Source organism: Rhamphochromis sp. 'chilingali' (assembly GCF_963969265.1).
Source record: "Rhamphochromis sp. 'chilingali' genome assembly, chromosome: 2".
Classification (NCBI taxonomy): domain Eukaryota; kingdom Metazoa; phylum Chordata; class Actinopteri; order Cichliformes; family Cichlidae; genus Rhamphochromis; species Rhamphochromis sp. 'chilingali'.
The window spans coordinates 25385967-25407163 of record NC_137930.1 but is presented as its reverse complement, the minus strand read 5'-3'; the positions used below and the strand labels follow the sequence as shown (position 1 = coordinate 25407163).

Sequence of the window (21197 nt, the reverse complement as noted above, 5' to 3'; positions counted from 1 at the left end):
TATGAAGGAATATTACTCGATCATTTTATCTGTGGTGATTGTGAACACCCCCATCACAATTAACGATTATATATATATATATATATATATATATATATATATATATATATATATATATATATATATATATAAACAAACCCCTTCATTCTTTTGTCTCTTGAATGGCAACTGTTTTTTTTTTTTGTGTTTTTTTAAAAAAGGGGGTTAGCTCACAAACCTGGCAACCAGCGCATATTCTTATTCGGTTCCACCGCTGAAAACCGACCGACCATATGCTTTTCTTTGTATGTGAAAGTCTTTCTTTGGGCTGTTTTCGGGCGGTGATTTGAACGTTTTTAAAAATAGAGTTTTAGTTTTGATAACTTTTTCCAGAGGATTTGAATACAGCCAATCACCTGCTGCAGCACATAATCGATGAGACACGCACAACGTGACTCAACACTAATGTCACCTGTGTGATGTTTTATAAGAAGTAAGAAATCATGGAGTTATCATCTTGCAAGCAGGGACTCACATATTACATTTACATGTCTTTGTTTTTGCACATTCTCATACAACCACTTTATAAACCAGAGGTCAGAGATTCATCCATTAGAACTTTCAGCATCGCACTCAAAATCTCAGAAATCCTCATAGATGGCGAGACAAGCCGTTTCCAGTAATTTGACAGATAGCTGTCAGATAGTGAGAAGAAAGGTGGTTTTGGCTGCTCCCTTAAACCCAAAAGATCACCATAGCGGATGGATCCGGGCGCTAAGCTTGTAACTGGGAGCAGCTAAGGTTGGATTTGTGTCTCCTGTTAGTGACAAACCAGGGACGTTCACAAATAACCACTATAATACAGATATAATACAATACAAAAGCTGTCATAACACAGTTCATCCGGTTGAGCGGAGCCACTGCTTACAAAACAGAGAACGCGGTGGTGTCGTAACAAGGTGTGGAGTGTTTTGTAAAGTAGATTGTGTCGGTCCATCCTCTGCAGCTATAACAGCTTCAGCTCTCTTGGAAGGCTTTCAACAAGGTTTAGGAGTGTGTTTATAGGAACTTTTGACCATTCTTCCAGAAGAGTATTTGTGAAATCAGACCCTAGGTCAGATTTATGGAAAAGAAAAGACAAGCTGCTTGGCTCTGATGACCCATATGACATGTTCTCATCAGTGGGGGAGGCAGAAAGACAATAAACAAGATCCAGGAAAACGTGCTAAACATTACGTGGCCGAGTGTGTCCATGTGTGTCTACTAAGGCACTCTATTGTACAGTAAAACAATATATTAAGTTTATTCTTTGATCAAATGGGCAGAAAAACAAACCAACCAACATGTCATGACTGTGCATCTTTTGATCTCCTCAGAGTCTTATGGACAGGTGTCTCCTGAGTCCTGGAGTTATGTTGTATGGAAAACTGAAAACTGGTAACTTAGTCTTTAGATACACATACAATTTACAATTACTGTATTTTTTTAGAGCTCCATTTTCCATATAGGATTGTTGCATCAGTCAATATGAATAAATGGCTCTTCTGAATGTTTGTAAATGCAGATATGAGCTCACAGCAGTTTTGCTTGTTTTCAGCAGAGCTCATTCACCTGCAAGATAAAAGCTGGTGCTTGCGTCCTCTGTTTGGTAGTGTTAGTACTACACAAATAGGTGACAGTGGTTCTTTTCACACATACAGGATTTCAAGAAGAGCACATATAACGTTCATGGTGTGATTTTCAAGTCTTCAAACTCTGAGCCAGTCTGTTGAGCTCCTGTGACAGAGCGGTGACTGTATCCAGGATCTTCTGTTTGTCCTTCTCCTCCAATCGAGCTTCACATCGCTGCGCGAATTTATCGGGGTGCCACAGCGCTTGCTGCTTTCGAAGCGCTTTGCGAAACGCCGGTACGTCCTTTCGGTCCACACCATGCAGCATGACCTCGATCATCTCCTGGACCGTACCTCTCGGAGCCGGCCAGGGGATGTCACCGAAGCTCAGCTTCGTGCTGCCTGCCGAGGCGCCACCCTGAAAGGTCGCCGCGCACCTCTCATCGTACTGCCGCTTCTTGCCACGCTGAGTCTCCTCCTCTTTGCGAGCTGCACGAGCCAGATATTCTTCGTGCTCCTTCTGCAGCCTTTTGTGCAGCTCCTTGCGGCTTCGCTCTTCTTCCTCCATCTCTCGTTTACTCTTGCTTCTTTTCCACCCAGAAGATGAGGCCGCGAGTCTCTGGGCCTGGGTGTGTTTTTTATCATAGTATTCCTTCCGGATGCGATCAGCCCAGTCCCCAAAGTCTTGCTCGTCATCATCAACGGGAAGAAAGTCATCAGCTGTGAAACAAATACAGCAGTGTTATCAAGCAGAGAGAGAGAGTTAAACTCAGATTCATCTGTGATGTTTAGGATTTACCATCATATACTCCAAAGGTTTCATAAAATTCATCCTCGCATTCGTCAAACAGCTTCTCCAGGAATTCCTTCTCAGGGTCTGCTTCACGTGGATGGCTCATGTTTTCTTCAGCCTGCGATAAATGTCAGGGGAAAAGTGTAAATATTACTGAAGACGCAGGAAATCAATGTGACATGGGTAATCCAACACAGCAGAGCTGAGCTCAGTTTATTCCAACTCATCACCAATTCATCAGTAATGAGGTCTGGCTGTGCTGAGCCAGAAACCCTCACACACTCACCCTGCATTTCCTCAAATCTAATCTTAGGGTAATGTTATGAACCATGTAGCTTTGAGCTATTTATAATCCCATGACTCAAACAAATTCCATGACAACACCTCCTCTGTGATCTTCTTTTCCTCCTGCATGGCAGCTCCATACTCAACATCTTTAGTCCAGTGTATCCACCATCTCTCCTCTGAACATGTCCAAAACATCTCAGCCATGCTTCTCTAACTTTGTCTCCAAATAGCTCAACCTGAGCTGTCCCTATGATGTTTCATGTCGACACTGGTTACTCTCAGTAAAAGCCTTCACATCCTCCACTCTGTCAGGCTTTGGATGTTTAAACACAGATATTTAAACTCATCCACTTTCACCACCTGTCCTCCTTGCATGTTACATGCTTCATATCTTTGCTGTCCCACCTCTGTGTCCCATGTTTAGTTTGATGGGATTTGGTTATTCCGGTTTCAGTTAATAGATTCAAAGACGCAGTGATAGACAAGTTTCAGTCATAGTTTCAGCTCACTTTTACCTCTGGATGTTTCATCCAGTTCAGCAGGTCTTGCGGTGTGACTCCGGCTCTGTTTTGGACGTTTAGGGCTTCAGGGCAGCGCTTTCTCAGAGGCACCACCAGGTCATCAAACGCTGAAAGAGCCCCCCAAAAAACACAAAGTTAACAATTAGCAGCGGATAAAGCTATTTATTTAATTATTAATGTTAATTCTCCAGGTCCTCCTCACCCGTTTTTCCGTGTTTAAGAGCTCTATTGGCCGCGACGTGTAGTGCCGTGTCCCCTTTGCGGTCCCTCTGGAGAACATCGGCTCCGTGTTTCAGCAGAAGCCGCAGAACAGCATCGTCCCCCTGACAGCAGGCCAGGTGCAGCGGGCTCCTCTGCCTCTTACCCTGGGAAAAGTTCACGTCCAGATCCGTGTGTTTCCGTAGGTATGATTTCAGTTTCATCAAACTGCCGTCGTTCACGTACTTCCACACCCGCGTCTGTTTGCGGGACACCATTACTACACACAAACAAAGGCGAAGCTAATGCTTAGCTTTCGCTAACAGGATTCGGTCCGTCTTTTTAATAGGTCCGTAGTTAGCAAGAGCACAGACACAGGTTCCGGGGACAGATAATGTCCTGTGTTACCACAAGATGGCAGCATTAACTATGAAAGTGAATGCCTGCCATTTAATGGGATTATTTTTAAATTATATTTATTATAACTTGCATTGCTGCTAAGAAGGTCGGATCGAGAATATGTTTGTCTGGGATTAAGGTAACGTAGTGTAACATGCAGATAAAAATAAATAAACTAAGCAGGTTACAGGTCTGCCCCTCATCATGTGAAGACAGATATATTGTATTGTATTTCAGTGCAATGTTTCCAGCTTCTTCACAAGGCAAATAATGAGCATTGTCATGCATTGGCCTTCATACATTTCTCTCCTTTTCCATTATCTGCTAGTCTGTCTGCCACAATCCTCTTTGCACTTGTGTTGAATAGGAACCAGACAGTCTCACGTGACACATAAGGAGGTCACCCCAATTACTGCCTTTTAAAAATGCGAAAAACAAATCTCAGGAGTCACTTTCAGGAACCACGTTGCAGGTTATATCAAGATGAACTAAGGCGCCACTCAGTATTCATCCCCCTTCTCTTTGGGTTTCTGTGCCTCAGCCTGCTTTCATCATGGCACCTGTCCGGAGGTACAGCGCTCAAACTCCACTGTGCCCTGATAAAAGCTTTGCCACATGACTTTGCACGTTGTTTTGAAGTTTGATTTTATGTCCATAACTATGACTAAACCTTGAGCAGAGAAACAACTGTTCCAGCTGCCTGAAAGCTGCCCGACTGTATCTCGCTGTAGAGCAGGGCCTGAAGCATGAATGAAGATTCTTTATTCAGAAGCACCACTTCAGTTTGTCAGCTGCAGACAGGATCACAGGGAAGTCATTTTACTGAGAGACTACACTGTAAAAAGAAATCACTCACAGTTTGGCTGACGTCAATAATCTTTTCTAGTTTGCCTTAAGTACACAGATTTCAAAGTGAATTGAGCTAAGCAGAAGAAATCTTCCTCAAAATGTACAGTTGTAAGTTTGCACAACTCATGAAATGAAGTTCATAAGGAACAAAACTGTCAACCTATAGCACTAACATTCCTTCCTTTTCCAAAAATGAAAGAATTATAAGTCACTAATAGCAGCCTCACAGGCCAACTTCATATCTGCTCTTGCATAAAATGACCTCACAGGCAGCGAACTGAAGAACCAATGCAAAAAAAAACCCCAAATATATGTGGAACAATCGTCTTTATCACCCTTATTTCATTCAGTGTAACATCTTAAGTTGTTTTTATCAAATCTTAGTTGCAATCTTTCCAAAAGAAAGCATCTGCAACTGGCAGACAATGGGAAATGCCTGTGGGCACTTATTTTTGTAGTTATTTTGATGTTATACCCCCCACCCCCCAAATTATACTTTCTGCAGCAGATTTAAACTCAGGGCCATATCTTCATTTTCCTCTCTCATAACGTCTCTGATTCAGGTTATCTCAGCCAAATTTATGAAGACACAAATCAAAATTGACTTTTTGCTAATGAAGCCGCCATCACACTAACAATTTAAATTAAAACAGAAGTAGCAGCAGATCAATTAAACACTAAGAACATCAGGGGTTGATGCAATTTGATGCTTGTCCACAGACTAGATGCAGAGGCCCTTTATGCTCATATCAATCGCTTATCACAGAATCACAGCTTGACTCATAGAGTGTGATGAAATGAGGGAAACTAGTAACACAGGAAATGATCATTTATTTACAAAACATAATTAAATAAAGAGAACATGTTTGTCAGTAGGTCATTAGAGTAAAGCACGCATGGAAGTGTGGGAGTGTGCAGAGAGCAAAGGATATCCGAGAAATCACGTTGTAGCCAAGCTGGTCCGAGCCAAAATCTGGTGTGGGCTCCTCAGTGAGCCCCTGCAGAACAACAACCCAGAGACACCCAGTGCCTAAGGGGTCATCACACTTTGAAACGTATTACTAAGTTGCTGCATAGTTAAGTCAGAAGTGCCTTTTTAAAGACAGAACAGAGACTTCTGGCAAACTTCACCTACTATCGCCTCTGTCAGTGCGCCCCAGGGTGGCTGTGGCTACAATGTAGCTGCCATCACCAGTGTGTGAATGTGTGCGTGAATGGGTGGATGACTGGATATGTAAAGCGCTTTGGGGTCCTTAGGGACTAGTAAAGCGCTATATAAATACAGGCCATTTACCATTTACCATTTACCATATCCAAACTGCATGGAGACAAACAAGGTCTGAAGAGGTTGAAGCTCCAGTAACACTTGTAGTATAAAGAGTATAAAGAAGTAACAAAACTGTTCTTTATACTATAAGTGTCGCTGGAGCTTTGACCTTTGACCTCAGATGTTTAAGCCTTGCCGGGCAAAATGATGCATGTGCAGAATTTAACCCAGCAATTCATCTGAAAGGAGAAAGTTTCACTGTGCTCACCTTAAATTTAAGCTCAACAACTGGATATGAAAGAAGGTGGTTCAATGTAAAAGTGCTGTGTGGAATCTTCTGTTAAAAACACACAAAAATCACAATGTTCACTCAATATTACTCAAAGTAGAGTATTTATTTTAGCCTTAAGACATGTCTGCACCCCAGAATCAGCCCTTAACTTATTTTAAGCCTTAGCTTAACCTTAAACCAAGTCTTCAACCTAAAATCGAATGATTTACAATAATCGACTGGCTTTTTTTGTCTCCAAAAGGAAGCAGGGTCGCGTCAGTGTGACTGCGTAAACAAAAACCTGTTTGTATAAACAGATTTATGTCCACACAACATGTAAAATGAGTCAGAACACACAGAAGCACAAACATACTGTGTGTGGTAGTGGATTGTTGGGAAAGAGTCGCTCCAGTGTGTGGCTACAACAACATGCGACAGCTGGAAACTCTGATTTTGTTTTCGCTCTACAAATGAATTTGTTGGGAGTATTAAAGGTTTGTGATCTTCACCTCATTAATGAAACAAATTAAAGCTGCAGCACATAGCCTCTCTGGATGTTGCTCTGATGTAAGTTCTTTTTCGATTTGATGCTCATCAACCGTTACCTGTAGCGCTTGTAATGCTCAAGTCAGTGCAGCTGAGCCTCTGAACTGGCTCAGTGCTGCACTGTGGGCGACAGTGCCTCCATTTAGGCCCGAGAGAGGGAAGGATGCACAATGGAGAGGATAGAGGAGAGAATGAAGGGACACTTTGTGCTCGTTGAAGAGGATGATCTCCTCTGAGACTCACATAACCCAAGATCCGGAGTCTCCCAAAGCTTGGGCACTTCCGCTCTTTCGGAAAAGACGTGTCTCCACTAGCGATAGCTGTCTTGTGTGAATGCTTTTGAAATGCCATCTCAGGAGAGACAGAGAAGAGGGACACGTCAGATTTGCCACTTCAAGTCTCACATCTGCAGCTTACTCTATTGTAAACTATGTTGCCTTCAATGTAGTACTGCTTTATTGTCACACATGCTATCAGAGAAAGTAACTTTTCACATTATGTGTCTGCTTCCTTAAAAATAAACTGCAGGAGAGTGTGTAAAGCAGGCAGGCCTCAGGTGGAGCTTTCAGGTCTTGCACAGGGCACTGAATGCAGAGAGATGCTTCTGAATGACAGGATATCCCAGTGCAGGAACTCCTACCTTGCCTACCCTCCCTTTACTCTTCCTGCTAGGCCTGCTGACTCCTATCCTGTCCATGGGGTCTGTTAATCTCTCGGGACAGTACAGGGAGGAGATCTGGAATACCGGGTGGCAGGAAGCTGAGGGTCTTCCAAGACTCTCCAGGGGTCAGCATCTCATCCTACCACACTATGGCAAGACCAGGCTCAAGGTCCGGTTTAGTGGCTGGGCTGCTAAGATGCTATTGTTAGGCTCAAGGAGAAATGTGTGCACACTTCCTTTGACTATTTTCTGCTTGACCTGAATTATTGGGTTCTGATTTATGACACTTGGACACGTGTTTGTAGCACACAGACTGTCTGATTTTTAAAGCAACACAATAGCTGTTTGTCACCCATTTATATGACAATGAATCGGTTGAAAATCTTCTTACTTTTCCATTAAGGAAGCAATTTGCATTTACTTGATAAAGAGCTGACCCAGTGTGCTGATGGACCGGGGTTGGATATTTTCACAGGGTTGTGTTTTCTCTGCATTTAGAGGTCGCCTCTAAGGTCAGTGATGGTAAGGAAGAAAGAAAAAACCGTGAAGTGAATATTTGAACTATTGTGAAAAAAAAGTGTTTATAATAATTATAAATTGTACACGCGGACACTATATAAGATACACCTTGCTAATAACAGCTTGGAGCCCTTTTTAGTAACAAAACTGATTTCATTCTTCATGGCACAGATTCAACAAGGTGATGGAAACATACCCTGATAGATTTTGGTCAACACTGACATGACAGGATCGCACAGTTCCTGCAAATTTGTCCGCTGCAGATCCATGATGGGAATCTCCAGTTCAATATCATTCCAAAGGTTCTCATTTGGATTGAGATCCGGTGACTGTGGAGGCCATTTGAGTAGAGTAAAATCATTGTCATGTTCAAGAAGCTAATTTGAGATTATTAGAACTTTGTAACATGGAATGTTACCCAGCTGGAAGCAGACATCCCAAGATGGGTGCAAGACACGATGGATCCATGCTTTAATTTTATTTATGCAAAATTTTGCTTATCATTCGAATATTGTAGCACAAATTGAGGTTCATGAGGCCAGGCAACATTTTTCTAACCTTTTGTTGTCCACTTTTGGTGACACACTGCAAACTGTAACCTCACTTTCCTGTTCTTAGGTGACAGGAGTGACACCCGGTGTGGTCTTGTACTTCATAGTTTGAGATGCTGTGTGTTTAGAGATGCTCTTCTGCATACCTTGGTTATAATGTACAGTTATTTGAGTTACTGTTGACTTCCTATCCGCATTGTAGCTCTCCTCTCTTTTTTTTTGGACCATTTTCAGTAAACCCTAGAAATAGCTGTGTGGGGAAATTCCCAGTACATCAGCAGTTTCTGAAATACTCAGACCAGCCTATCTGACACCAAGAACTATGCCTCATTCAAAGTACTGAAATCATCTTTAGTCCCCATTTTGATGCTTGGTTGTCTTGACCAAGTACCAAAAGTACCGCCTACCTCTTATTCCTAACCTCATTTCCTTAACCTCAATGAAAATGCCATTGTAAAGAAAAGGAAAAGTGAGTAGGAGAATTGCTAAGGACTTAGGAAAAGAGAAGAGCCGTGTGCTAAGAATTGGAACAGCCATACTCTAGTCTCTCCTTAACAACATGAAGCCGGATGCTTTCCATGTTGAAACTAAAATATGCAGAACATGGACTACAAAACCTGCCAAAACGTGTTGACAGTATAGTTGTATGGAGGTCTTATAAACAAAAGCAGCCTTTAAAAAATATAATCATAACAAAGGCTGGCATTTTAAAGGAGGAGGGACATTTAGGACCAGATCTACTAACGTCAGCAGCTGCAAGCCTTCTTTCAACATTAAAAACGCTACTTAAGTTGATAAAGAGGAACAGCGTCTGTTTTGTGACTGACAGTTTTTAACAGTTTTTAACAGTCTTTAACTTCCACTTTCAGGGGAAGAATATTTAAAGATGCACACAAAATCCTGTGTTCATGCCTAATGTGGTTGTGATAGCTGCTGCTAGGAGAGTGTATTTTTAGAAGTGGGGAGATGATATCAGAACGAGTGTGTAATCAGCACTTTGCATGGGTGGCTCAAAGCTGTTGCGCAGTGCTAAAACTTTGGCTCTGTCATAAAACGCTTGACTGAGTCTTTACGTGGAGTGTTTAGAGCGAACCCCACTTATTGTTCCTCAATAACACTGTTTTCATAAAACAGCAGAAATGAATAAAATGAGCTTCTTTTTCTCAGCAGTGCATACGATGAGCAACTTCTTTCTGCTGAAGTTGTAACAAGTAAAAGTGTTACTGTGTTAGACTGATGCCTGAGTGTTGCAGTGTGCTATTAAAACTAAGTGATGCACACACTCATCCACAAGGAGCAGTAACATAGTAACTGGGACGGTAAATAATGTTTTGTCTTCTTCTGCACACCGTACAGATCAGCTGTTCCACACAGATTTCAGGTTTATAGGGTCGAACAATTTGTACTGATGCAGTACTGATTCCCTCCATCCACTGATCCCAACTGAAGTAAGGTACTGTGGGTGGAAATCAGAGTTCACCTGAATGACAGATTAGACTGGAGGACCAGCAGTGATGCTGTGCACAAGCTCTAAAGTAAGCAGGAGCAGCATCAGTGCCAGGGATGCCAAAAAGAAGAACAAATTAATCTGCAAGGTTAGAAGAAGCACTGGTGAGAATTTGGAGGCGTCTGAGTGAGTGAGGGTCAGAGGTCACTGAACAAACTGCTCTCCATCATGGACAACCCGTCACACCTGCTCCAATCCACCTTTGTGAAGCAGCAGAGCTCCTTCTCCCTCTAACTGATTCAACCACGAAGAACACTTAGAGAAACCTTTCTATGGTTCTCTCTGTAAAAGTGTATAATAACTTCATTATGTGACAGGATCAGTACAGTATCTGTCTATCTCTCTATGTATAATTTTCTGTGAAACCTTACAGTTCAGAGAGCTGTGAGCCGGAAGAGGAAGAGTGAGGGTGATCTAGAGTAAGAATCCAGTGAAATATTTGTGTCGCCTCTAACAGTTTCCTGTAATAACATTTTAAAAATACACAATATCAGAAATGCAGTACTGCAATTTTCTTTTAGTTGGGGATATGGTCAGGTTGAATAGAAATGTACAGGATAGTGAGAAGACAATGCTTCAGAAATATATTGTCAACTCTTACAGAATTTGTAATTTTTATTTTTATTTTCAATGTGTAGTGAAAGAATTCTAAATGTATGAATTGCTAATATTTCGTACCGTAATATCCGTTAAAAAAACGTGCAACAACATGATTGTCACTGCATGACCCCAGTTATGACAAGATCGTTGTGGTTAAAACCAAACTGTGTGTTTGCAATATGGCTTTCCCCCGATCTCGACGCTGAAACTCTGCGCTCCTATCTGACTGAGAAGCTAGGTAAGTCCGTGACATGTCGGAAAATTGACACAACCCACAAATGATTAGCATCATTTCATGTTACTGCTGAATGTGATGACGTAAAGGATATGTATTTATGTCCGCCGCTATTTTGAGGCTCGTAGGCCTAAGAAGAGCAGAGGCAGCGGAGTCACTGCCACAGGGAGGATTGGGGTGCAGCGGCAGTGCACTGAGTCAAACACTGATTCTGAAGCAGCACAGGGCGGCAGCTTTCAGTGGGGTGCACATGACACGGTGAGATAAATGAGTATTAATATTGTCTCTTTTAATGGATAAACTCTTAGCGTCCTGTAATAGATTGTGTGCCCAGGAAACGTTTCTATCTAAGCAAGATCTGGAAAAAACGAATTGTTTGCACAAAGACTTTCATGGCGTTGGTGAATCTACCGCTGATCTGAGCTCCAGGGTGGTTCGTGGGGGTATCTCTATGCCATACAAGATGTATGATCAGCTGGTGAAATTTGATTGGGCTATAGGAATTGAGATTATTGGCCGAGATAGAAAGTTTACTATTCTTAATGTATATGTGCCCTATGAGTGTCCCCAGAATGAGGTTAGGTGTCCTAATAGACTGTCCTATGTCCTGAATGTCTTTCATTCAGGACATTGACTCCACTTGTGTATCCATTGAATGCAGATGTCTGATGATAGATCTTAATTTGCAAATCATTTACTGCAGTGCTGCTTGGATACTGGCTTGATTCTCTCTAGGAAAGTATTTTTGCCTGATAATAGCTACACATACAGTGGCTTGCAAAAGTATTCGGCCTCCTTGAACTTTTCCACATTTTGTCACATTACAGCCACAAACGTGAATCAATTTTATTGGAATTCCACGTGAAAGACCAACACAAAGTGGTGTACACGTGAGAAGTGGAACGAAAATCATACATGATTCCAAACATTTTTACAAATAATAACTGCAAAGCGGGGTGTGCGTAATAAAGTCATGGAAAGCAATTTTATAAGTTATACAACAGAGGGGTTCCTAAATCTTTGGTAAGAATTCTGTCCTTCTGGTATGCCCATCAGTCCATGCACATAAAATGGGGTTACTGTGTGTCTGCCCCCTTTTATGTGAGGAACGGGCTTAGACAGGGGAGTATTCTGCCTACTCTCTTGTTTAATGTTTATATGGGTGATTTGTGAAAGCTGTTAGATGACTGTGTAACAGGTTGTGTAGTTGGTAATACCGTATAGTGCTGGCCTTCAACAATTATTGAGGGCATGCTATGAATGTGGTCTAGAGTTTGATATTCATTATAATGGCAAGAAGAGGAATATTTTTATTGACAAAAGTAAGGAGGACCAGAATTGAGCCATTCCTGAATTCTCTCTTAAAGTGTGTACTCCAATTAAATATTTAGGTCATTACATGTCTGATGATTTGTCTGATGATATAGTCTGAAGTGAAACTAAACTAAATTCAGACTGCTTTCAGGACTTAAGGGCAAAGAAATTCTTCTCATTAAAACCGCTGAATGACTCATTGGCTGGTTTTCATCTTCTTGGTAGCACATAGGCATGTATGGTTATGGACATACATAATTAGTGGTAATTTATTTTATACACCACAGCTTTGATTGTTTTTTTCCCAGATAGGACAGCTACTGTCCATCTTTGCGCAGGCTTGACTGCACCTTTCAGCTGCAGAAGTTACCAACAGAAAGCCGTGCTAATTGTCAGGTTTTCTCTTTAAAACCCCCCAAATAACTCCATGTTTGTGTTTATCCTAGAACATACTGTCCTAGTTGTATATGATTCATTTGAGTGGGAACTGAAGGCTGTTTCTGCTCTCGGGATTCCCTGCGGCAAGCCTGCTTCCAGTCTAGACATGCTTAACTCACACTCATTGTAATTACAGGAGAATGAAAACATTGGTGTAAGTCCTGAATAGTCATGTCAGTCACCCAATCAAAGGGAGTAATTCTCTTTTCTCTGGTGTAGTTTAGCAAATCTGTAACATGAACATGTGAGCTTCATAAATCCTGGAAACCCATGAAAATAATCTGAGCAGATTATGTTTCACTTTGATGCTGTGGAGGATAATGTGACTGGCCATCTTGTTAAAAAAAAAAAAGAAATAGCCATTGCATGGGATTTTGAAATTGTACGCCGTTTCACTTAGAAACATTTAGCTGCACTGGCTCGAGTACATAGTTTGTCCTTATTTAATTTGCACCTGAATGTTTGTCCCAGTTTGAAAATGTGAAAACTGAAAATTGACAAAAAGTTCAAGATGTTTATGTCCTCTAGACTAAATTCGGATAAAGATTTTTCTTGCATGTCTGTGTGTGTGTGTGTGTGTGTGTGTGTGTGTGTGTGTGTGTGTGTGTGTGTGTGTGTGTGTGTGTCGTGGCTCAGAAGAGATTAAAGAGAACTGAGACTGTGACTGAGAAGGCAGAGCGAGTGTGGCTGCAGCTGTTTAAGTTCCTTCTTTTTCATAACAAAGACTTTTTCGACTTTCCCAAACTGAATTCAAAGCTGAAGTTTTCCTCCTACAAGAAATTCAATTTGGTCACATTTAGCCAAAAAAAAAAAACAGTCACATGTTTGTGACCTGAGAATTTTTACAGTGTAATATGGTATTTTACTTGTGATGAGTGCCAAAACTCATGGGAATGTAAATGTTTAAGTTAAAATCATTAATTTAGTGGTTTTGTAGCTGTATTTTATTATTTAATGTTTAGATATTGACTGGTGTGAATGCATCTGCAACTAATATAGCAATTAAGATCTGTCTCAGTTCCTCTCCAAAGGTTTTGCTGCAACAAAGCTGCTATATTACCATAGTAAAGATTTTAAAAAAGGCAAGAAACTGAGTTTGGGGTTCATGCAGTTATATATGAGCGAAATATCACTACAAAGGTTGTACTGTGCTGTACTGTATGGGTTTCTGTGCTATATAGAAGAGTATAGTAGGTATATTTTGAAGTAAGAGCTCAAGGCTAAAGGAAATCCTGCTCCCAGTTTTTACTATAATTTCCAACAGTGTCACCTTTAAATGTGGTGTTCAGTCTTAACTGATTTAGACAAAGCTCTGCTTCATCTAAGGTTTTACAAAGAGACGGCAAGTCCACTGCAAATTAGTAACCCAGGATTAATCCAATCCCCAAGTCTCCCCGCTGTCACTGAATTTATCCTGTAAAAAGCTCATTAGAGTCCGAATTGGTTATCTGAATTAAAGCTCAGTGTGCTATCACATTAATATTGATATCTACCAAAATAATTCAGATGCATTTGGGATACACAGCAGCGCGGATTACAAGTGAAGTTTTGGTAATTAACACTTACGACTCTGTCTGGGACAAAGCCGAATTCTGTGTGGTTGATCCCGTTTGTGCTCACTGATTAATTTGGGGGGAACTGTAAGAGAAGAAACAAACACGCCTGAAGAGGGAAACAGAAGTCCAACGTGCATTTCCTCCAGACATACTGTACGCTTTGATTTCGGCCCCCCGAAACACAATAGGAGGGAAGGCTGCCTCCTCTGAGCAACTCACCAAACAGGAAGACGCGTATTCACTGGATTGGAGAAAATACATTCCACAAGATATCACAGCAGGGTATAACAAAGTGAGAGAGATCGAGAGAGACTGGGTTTTTTTCTCTTCAAAACACCGGCTTTTAATTACAAATCATAGACATGAATTCAAAAAATAGTGTATATTCAGAAAAATGGGTTTCATGTTGTTACCAGGGAACAAATTCATTCATATTCAAAGGCAGAAACATCAGAGGCTGTCGATACAGTCACCTTTTAATTGGGGCTTTCCGCAGCTAGAAAACATTTGTCAGCTGCCATCTGTCTGTCTGGTCTGTCCACCCCCCCAACCCACCCACACACACACACACACACACACACACACACACACACACACCTCTTACGCTACTCTTATCAGACTCAAACACCTCTTACTGACTAACTTACACCCTTCTCACACACACACAGACGTAGTCCTGCTGGCTGTGGTGCAGATACTGATCAGTCAAGACAGATCTCAAGAGCACAGTTTCCAATATGTCACACCTCCACCTCAAGAGTTTATTAATAAAAAACAGTAATGAGAGAGGGAAATTGCATGATCATAATCAACCTAATAGTTTCCCATGACTTGAGGACATGATTTCAGACTTTATAGCTCAGTACTTTTGCAGAAAGTCCACAGGAGAAGACGAACTGATGAGTATATCAGTCTTAATAAAAGTACATTCCCCTTATTTTTAAATGAGTCTCTCTTATGTTTCCTTATGTAGCTCAGTTTCAGTGCCTGCTGAAAAAAAAAAAAGTCTGGGGTTTTGGTGCTGTCAGACACCAAAACCATAAGTCTTCAGTCAATAGTCCAGAGTGAAAAGCAAAGGTTACACCCCGAAACTGGCTGCTGCTGAACCATAAACAAGCACTCAGTACTGGAAACTTTTGATTCACCTACATTGTTCTGCAGTGTTCATTTTGACCCCAGCGTGCCTCTGGGTGTTAATCCATAGTCACACCTTTGTGGGTAGAGACTGAATCTCTGTCTTCTGCAAGGACAGGGAGCTGGCCGGGCTCGCATGCAGGAACTTCTTCAGATTAAGTAGGCACAAGCACTGGGATCTGAAGCGCAGGTCAAAGAAGGCGTAAAGGAAGGGGTTGAGGCAGCTGTTGACATAAGCGAGGCAGGTGGCGTAGGGATGAGCCAGCAGGAGGAAACGCAGGAAATCACAAGTGGCGGGAAACAAGTCCAGGTAGGAGAGTGCGTCAGCGCTCTTCAGGATGTGGAAGGGCATCCAGCAGGCAGCAAACACCACTACCAGTGTGGTGATGATCTTCAGCAGGCGTCTCTTGCGCTGGTCTTCTTTGCGCAGGGTGTTGAAGTGGCGGTTGATCGTGCAGCCGATGAAGCCGTAGCACACCATCATTGCCATGAAAGGTAGAAGAAAGCCCAGAGCGGAGGAGGAGATGCTGAGGCCGGCAATCCACAGGTTCTCCTGTTTCTGTGTCACCAAACTGAAGTCCATGGCACAGGATGTGCGGTTGGTTTCTGCATCGTACTTGGTGGTGCGGAAGACGAGAGTCGGAGCGGCCAGTATAACAGACAACAGCCAGATGGCTATCAGGGAGCCTTGCATCTGAGCCCGGCTGCGCAGCTGGTTGCTGGATAAGGAGTGGACGATGGCTAGGTAGCGATCAAAGCTCATGCAGGTGAGGCAGAAGACGCTGGCGTACATGTTGAGCAGCACCACGTAGCTGCTTATCTTGCACAGAGCCACTCCGAAGGGCCAGTGGTAACCCATGGCTGTGTAAACAGCCCAGAGAGGTAGCGAGACTACAAAGGTGAGGTCGGCCAGGGCCAGATTTCCGATGTAGACGTCGGCAGCTCGCCGTTTGCCTTGTGATCTCCACACGGTGAAGATGACCACTCCATTTCCAGAGAGGCCGAGGATGAAAATGAGCATGTAGAGTACTGGGATGACAGAGTACGATGGCGTCCACTCTGAGTAGTCACACATTGAGGAGTTGTCTGGCTCCTCGTAGTCCTCGTAGTACTCGTAGCCCACAGTTGTCTCCATATTCACCCTTTCCTCTTTTCTTATCCTTATGTTAAAAAAAATTTGAGAGCGGGGTGAAAAAAAAAAAGACTTGGTTCACAGCAGCTGACAGCACACTCAAGTCTGTTGCTGTATGTGAATTCTGCTTCCATTTATATACCCCCACCCAACTCGCACCCTCCCACTGCCTTCCTCCTTCCTCCTCTGCATACACCCCCTTCTTTCCACTGACTGCCACACTAGATAATGCACTGTGAAGTAACTTCATTAAAGCCTGTCAAAGTTTTAATATATTTACAAGCAATTTCTGACTTTTATGCACAAAATATTTGCAACATGAACAAAATTCTGGAGGCAAACGTAAACTGTACAGACTCTCAGAGAAGCTGCAAACAAAACCACCAGAAAACTACAAATTTGACTCCCCCTGTAGTTTAAAAGTGCAAAAAATGTCTTAGAAAATTCTATACAGGAATTAAAAATGAAGTAACTATGAGCAACGAAAAACAAAGACAAACAAAAAAACTTGTAACATTAGCTGTTTGTGTTTTTTGTGCGTCTTTTTTTTCTAAAAAAAAAAAAAACCATTTAATTTCCCATATTTAGTTTGTAAAAACTAAAAAAATAATCCTAAAATCTAACTTACAAATATAACAGATACAGATTATTGATGAAAGTTCATTAAAGAAACAGACATGTTTGGACAGCAGCTCAGAGTTACGCCTGGGCACAGCAAGTTCCTTAAAGTGGCCAATTTTCATATCAATAGAGTCGTTCTGGTAGTGGACGATCCTGATTACCCGAAACCCGAATAAGAAAATGAAGGTTTTTTTACCTGGATTTTTTTGTTTTGTTTTGTTTTTATCTTGCCAGTACATGTTCAGACATGTGGAGCCACAAATTGGTTTTGGTCTGTTGAATTAAAGGACACAAAAACCATTAAAACAGGCAAAGATTTCCATTACAAATATTAGCTTTGAAGACAAACTAAAGATACATTCTGCAATTTGTTTGAGATGAATTTTTATTTTGTTGGAGATCTATATTTATATATGAAAAACATAAACACAATGGTAATAATAATCATCTATTTTAAAAATAAATGCTAAAAAGTGCCTCTGTAAGCAGCAAAACTTACAACCAGTGTGACACAAAAGACACAGTAGCCACCGTAGGTGTTACAGGTGCTGCTAATGACATTAATCAAAGTCCTGTTAGGTGCAGAGCTTTAATCAACACCATTAGTAACACCTGGGTTTACCTACAGTTTCATGTCTGAACGTCTTCCAATCCTAAATTTTAGAAACTTGGATATATATTTTTATAGGGTGACCACATCCCAATGTGGGACAAACAGTGTTTGTGTGGGACAAAGTGGGACACGTTTATATGGGGAAGCAGTCAAATGACATTTTTAAATGAAACTTTTTGCCAACTTTACATTAAGAACGATAAAAAAGCTCTCATTTGAAAGTCTTTATATATATTCACAGTATTCTCTGTGATTTCATGGTTACTTCAGCTGCTGCTCTGTCTTTGGGTTTCAGTAGAAATGCAGCCAGAAAATTGCTGCATATGTGAGTGCCTATGTTGCAGATTTATGCAAGAAAACAAACTTCCAAAGAGCTTTGCGCGAACAGAGAGATGTAACAAGCTGACACAGAAGCTTGCTGCTGTCTTAAAGTGCAAAATCACACATTTCTAACCACTGAAAGGGAAACAAAGGGGGGGCTCTAAAAGCAAATTAAAGCCTTCATCTCTTCTTTGCTGTTTTGTTGGTCCAGGTGGAACATCTCAGTCTTCAGCCGGCTCCGTCTCTCAGCACAGTGGCAGCAGTGGCGCCAGGGCACAGACCTTTAGACACAACTACTGTATCACTCAACAATCTTCCTCCACTGATCCCTTCCTCCACCACTCCACCATGTTTCTCCTGTCCCCTCCTTAGTCATCCCCCTCTCCCTCTGATTATGAAGATGAGGATATATTCCCATCTCCTGTCCTTTCACCAACATCATTTACTGTCACAGAGCTGCTTGTTGTTGCCAATTATTGTGATGTGTTGTTAGCCTGTGGTACTCGGTAATCACATTGATGTGACTGCATTTGTGTTGCCTCCACATTGTGAGCCTTGATTGTCCATCCAGCTCTGAGTTCATTGGGCAGAACAGGAAAACAGCAAAGCAAAGTGAATCAAAGCAAGCTTCCTTCTCGTACTCTGGTGGGACTGAAGTCTGTTTTTAGCTGTGTGTTGACAGAAATGTGAACATATAGTTGAATAAAACACCAGACCTTGATAATCAGCCTGCCACCCACTCACTTTTCCCAAAAATAAAACCCTTGTTATGTTTTGTAGAGGAGTTTTGGGAAGAAGAAAATTAACAAAAAGTCTCCTTTAAAACAAATCAAGACAGAATCTGTGAATCTTGTGTGATGCATTTCTTGAGACCACAAAATAAGTATTTTTTCCTTCTATTTTTATTCTTGAAGGCTGGAAACTGAGCTGGTAACTCCTTGCAGACCATCGACTGCTTCACTTAATCAGACCAGAGCCTGTTTCCACAATGTTCAGCTCTTGTTTTTCCTCTTTAATTGGCCACCTGTGTGTGTCATACTGTTTGTTGTTGTAGTCCACTCTCATGTGTGGCCTAGTGCTTTAAACCACATGCCATGAATGCACAAAGATGCTCCTTGTGTTTTGCCTTTTCTTCAAGCACTTTAAGGCATTTCACTCTTAATCCCAGCCCTTCGCTCAGCTGTCATCCGTCACAAAGACATAAACACACGCTACAGTGGAAGTGTGTCTGCAGGGCTGCAGAACGCCTCTCTGATCTTTTATCGCAGCCTCGTGTGTTTGCGTGTTTATGGACCTCTTTCAGTGATACTTATAGCGCTAGAGGAGCATGAGGTGTGTGTTCTCTCTGTTTAGGTGTGTGTGAGAGCTGGTGGGGGTCTGACAGTTGTTTGATGTGTGTTAAGTTGTCAGACCACATGCACACCAGCACCCCCGCCCTCCCCCACTTTACCAAGGCAACTGTCTCCGCAAAGGTTTTATTTGTGTTCTGACGAACTCTGAGTCAGACTCGTGTGGAAAAGTTATGATGTTGCCGATGGTAAAATAACCCTCGAGGAGATACTGATCAGCACAGGTTATATTAGCAATTCAATTACAGCCTGATATCCACTTTTAATTATGAGAAACTCATTAAAGCTAACACTTGAGTTGCTCCTGGAGAGCGAGACCATTTGGGTGTCATTCTGGTCTTTTAAGCAGAGACGCTGGGGTGATTGACACCAAGTTGTTACCAACAGGGTGGAAGTTTATGCATAAATATTTCCGCAGAGACTACTGAGCTTTACAGCTTTACATTTGTTTGGCTGAACCAGCGTTGAGCTCATCTTTTAAGAAGTGATTACCTTGCATAGACTTGTGGCAGCTGGTGCCCAGTTGCCCTGCCAGACTGTGGGTGGGGAAAAAAGTTTTCACCTGTAGCTTTTCTCTTGCAGATGATACAGAGTAAAACGATCATACTCTTTTATTTGGGATGTTTCACTTGAGTTTTGGATAGCTCTACTTTAAGTTATTGTTATATTTTTGTTTTTTGTTTTTTTGTTTTTAAAAAGAGCAGCAGTTAACAGTTAACAGCAGGATGGCACAAAAGCTATGAGTACTGAATACATAGATTTCCTTATTTTCTCTTTGTCCTCCTCACATTTAGCACTGTTTCAGTTGTGTGTTTCACTTTCACAGCCATAATAAATAAATGGCGTATAGTACTTCGAGAACAAAGGTCACAAAGGATCAGGAAATAGCCATGCCGCAGCAACCGAGCAGTGTAAATACTAATACTGCACTTTCTTGTTTCCTTGCAGCATACGTGCAAGAGGTCAGATAATTTTTTTCTTTGTGCACTTTTGACCTGATGACCCCACTGCACTGCGTGTCATTCAGATATCAAGAAGAACAGCAGCTAAGCTCAACAACAGGTCAACCCACTGCAGACTTGTTAGTGTTTTCTGTTTGTAGGTCATCTGGCCAGGACAGTCTGTTGATAGAAATCTTCCTGCTTTCCAAAGTGTTGCTGTCTTCTGAGCCAAGACAGAAATATTTATCAAATACAAAGCCGAGGACAAGACAGGAAAATCCTGAATATTTTTGTTTTTATAAATAACTCAGGCTTGGACTCCGGATCATTCGTGAAAATAGAATATTTACAGAGAGCGACTCCTCGTCTCTTAAGCTGAGTTGAGTTTTGATAATAAACAAAATGTGATGAGCTAATTCATGATTTATAGAAGCACTGTTGCATGGCAACAGCGGCTTGTTTACAGCCACAGAGCGCTGTATCAGTATGTTTTCATTTCCTGTCTGCTGCAGGATAATGACCTATAAGGAGGTTTGTTTGTTTGGTGATGGTAGGAAACAGATACAGCATATAATAGTGAGAGATGTACAGTAACTCGTACCGCCCTTGTTTACAAAGTCACAGCAGTATGAGATGCGACTGTGTCGTCTTCAGGTCACAGCCTTGGAGAGCAAACCTGCTTTGCTCAGACTATTTATTTATTTATTTATTTATTTATTTATTTATTTATTTATTTAATAGAGTTGACTCTGTTTAGAAGATGTGAACGTGACGTATGTTTATTACTCAGTATTGGTTTGAGTGTTGCAGCCATTTGAAGCTACAGACTGGAGCTGTATTATGCACGCTGCGGGATTTAGCCTGCTCAGGGGTTTGTTACTAATATGGGGGGATGGGTGAGGACATGGGGGACTGGACTCCTTCTGAAAGTTTTTAAGGGATCACGTAGATAGGAATTACAGATTACAACTGCAGTTATTGAAT

At 41.7% G+C, this 21197-nt stretch overlaps 2 protein-coding genes across 2 annotated transcripts; both read right to left on the bottom strand.

The window, feature by feature from the left end:
* Positions 1-514: 514 nt before the first annotated feature.
* On the bottom strand, positions 515-3717 carry nfkbil1 (nuclear factor of kappa light polypeptide gene enhancer in B-cells inhibitor-like 1). The gene is made up of 4 exons (XM_080875622.1): positions 3394-3717; positions 3186-3298; positions 2389-2500; positions 515-2309 (listed from the first exon to the last, which is right to left on the bottom strand). Exons 1-4 carry the CDS (start codon positions 3665-3667, stop codon positions 1720-1722), a joined length of 1089 nt encoding a protein of 362 aa, XP_080731748.1. The 5' UTR covers positions 3668-3717; the 3' UTR covers positions 515-1719.
* Positions 3718-14424: 10707 nt separating this feature from the next.
* Positions 14425-16464, bottom strand: LOC308391576 (apelin receptor B-like). The gene has a single exon (XM_080874228.1). It carries the CDS (start codon positions 16369-16371, stop codon positions 15307-15309), a length of 1065 nt encoding a protein of 354 aa, XP_080730354.1. The 5' UTR covers positions 16372-16464; the 3' UTR covers positions 14425-15306.
* Between the last annotated feature and the right edge of the window lie 4733 nt (positions 16465-21197).

Bases quoted from the DNA above. Each gene is read 5' to 3' on its own strand.
- LOC308391576 (XM_080874228.1), bottom strand. From the start codon at position 16,371: ATGGAGACAACTGTGGGCTACGAGTACTACGAGGACTACGAGGAGCCA.
- nfkbil1 (XM_080875622.1), bottom strand. From the start codon at position 3,667: ATGGTGTCCCGCAAACAGACGCGGGTGTGGAAGTACGTGAACGACGGC. The intron at 3,299-3,393 runs GTGAGGAGGACC...GGGCTCTTTCAG, and splicing joins TCTTAAACACGGAAAAACGG to CGTTTGATGACCTGGTGGTG. The intron at 2,501-3,185 runs GTAAAAGTGAGC...CATTTATCGCAG, and splicing joins ACTGGATGAAACATCCAGAG to GCTGAAGAAAACATGAGCCA.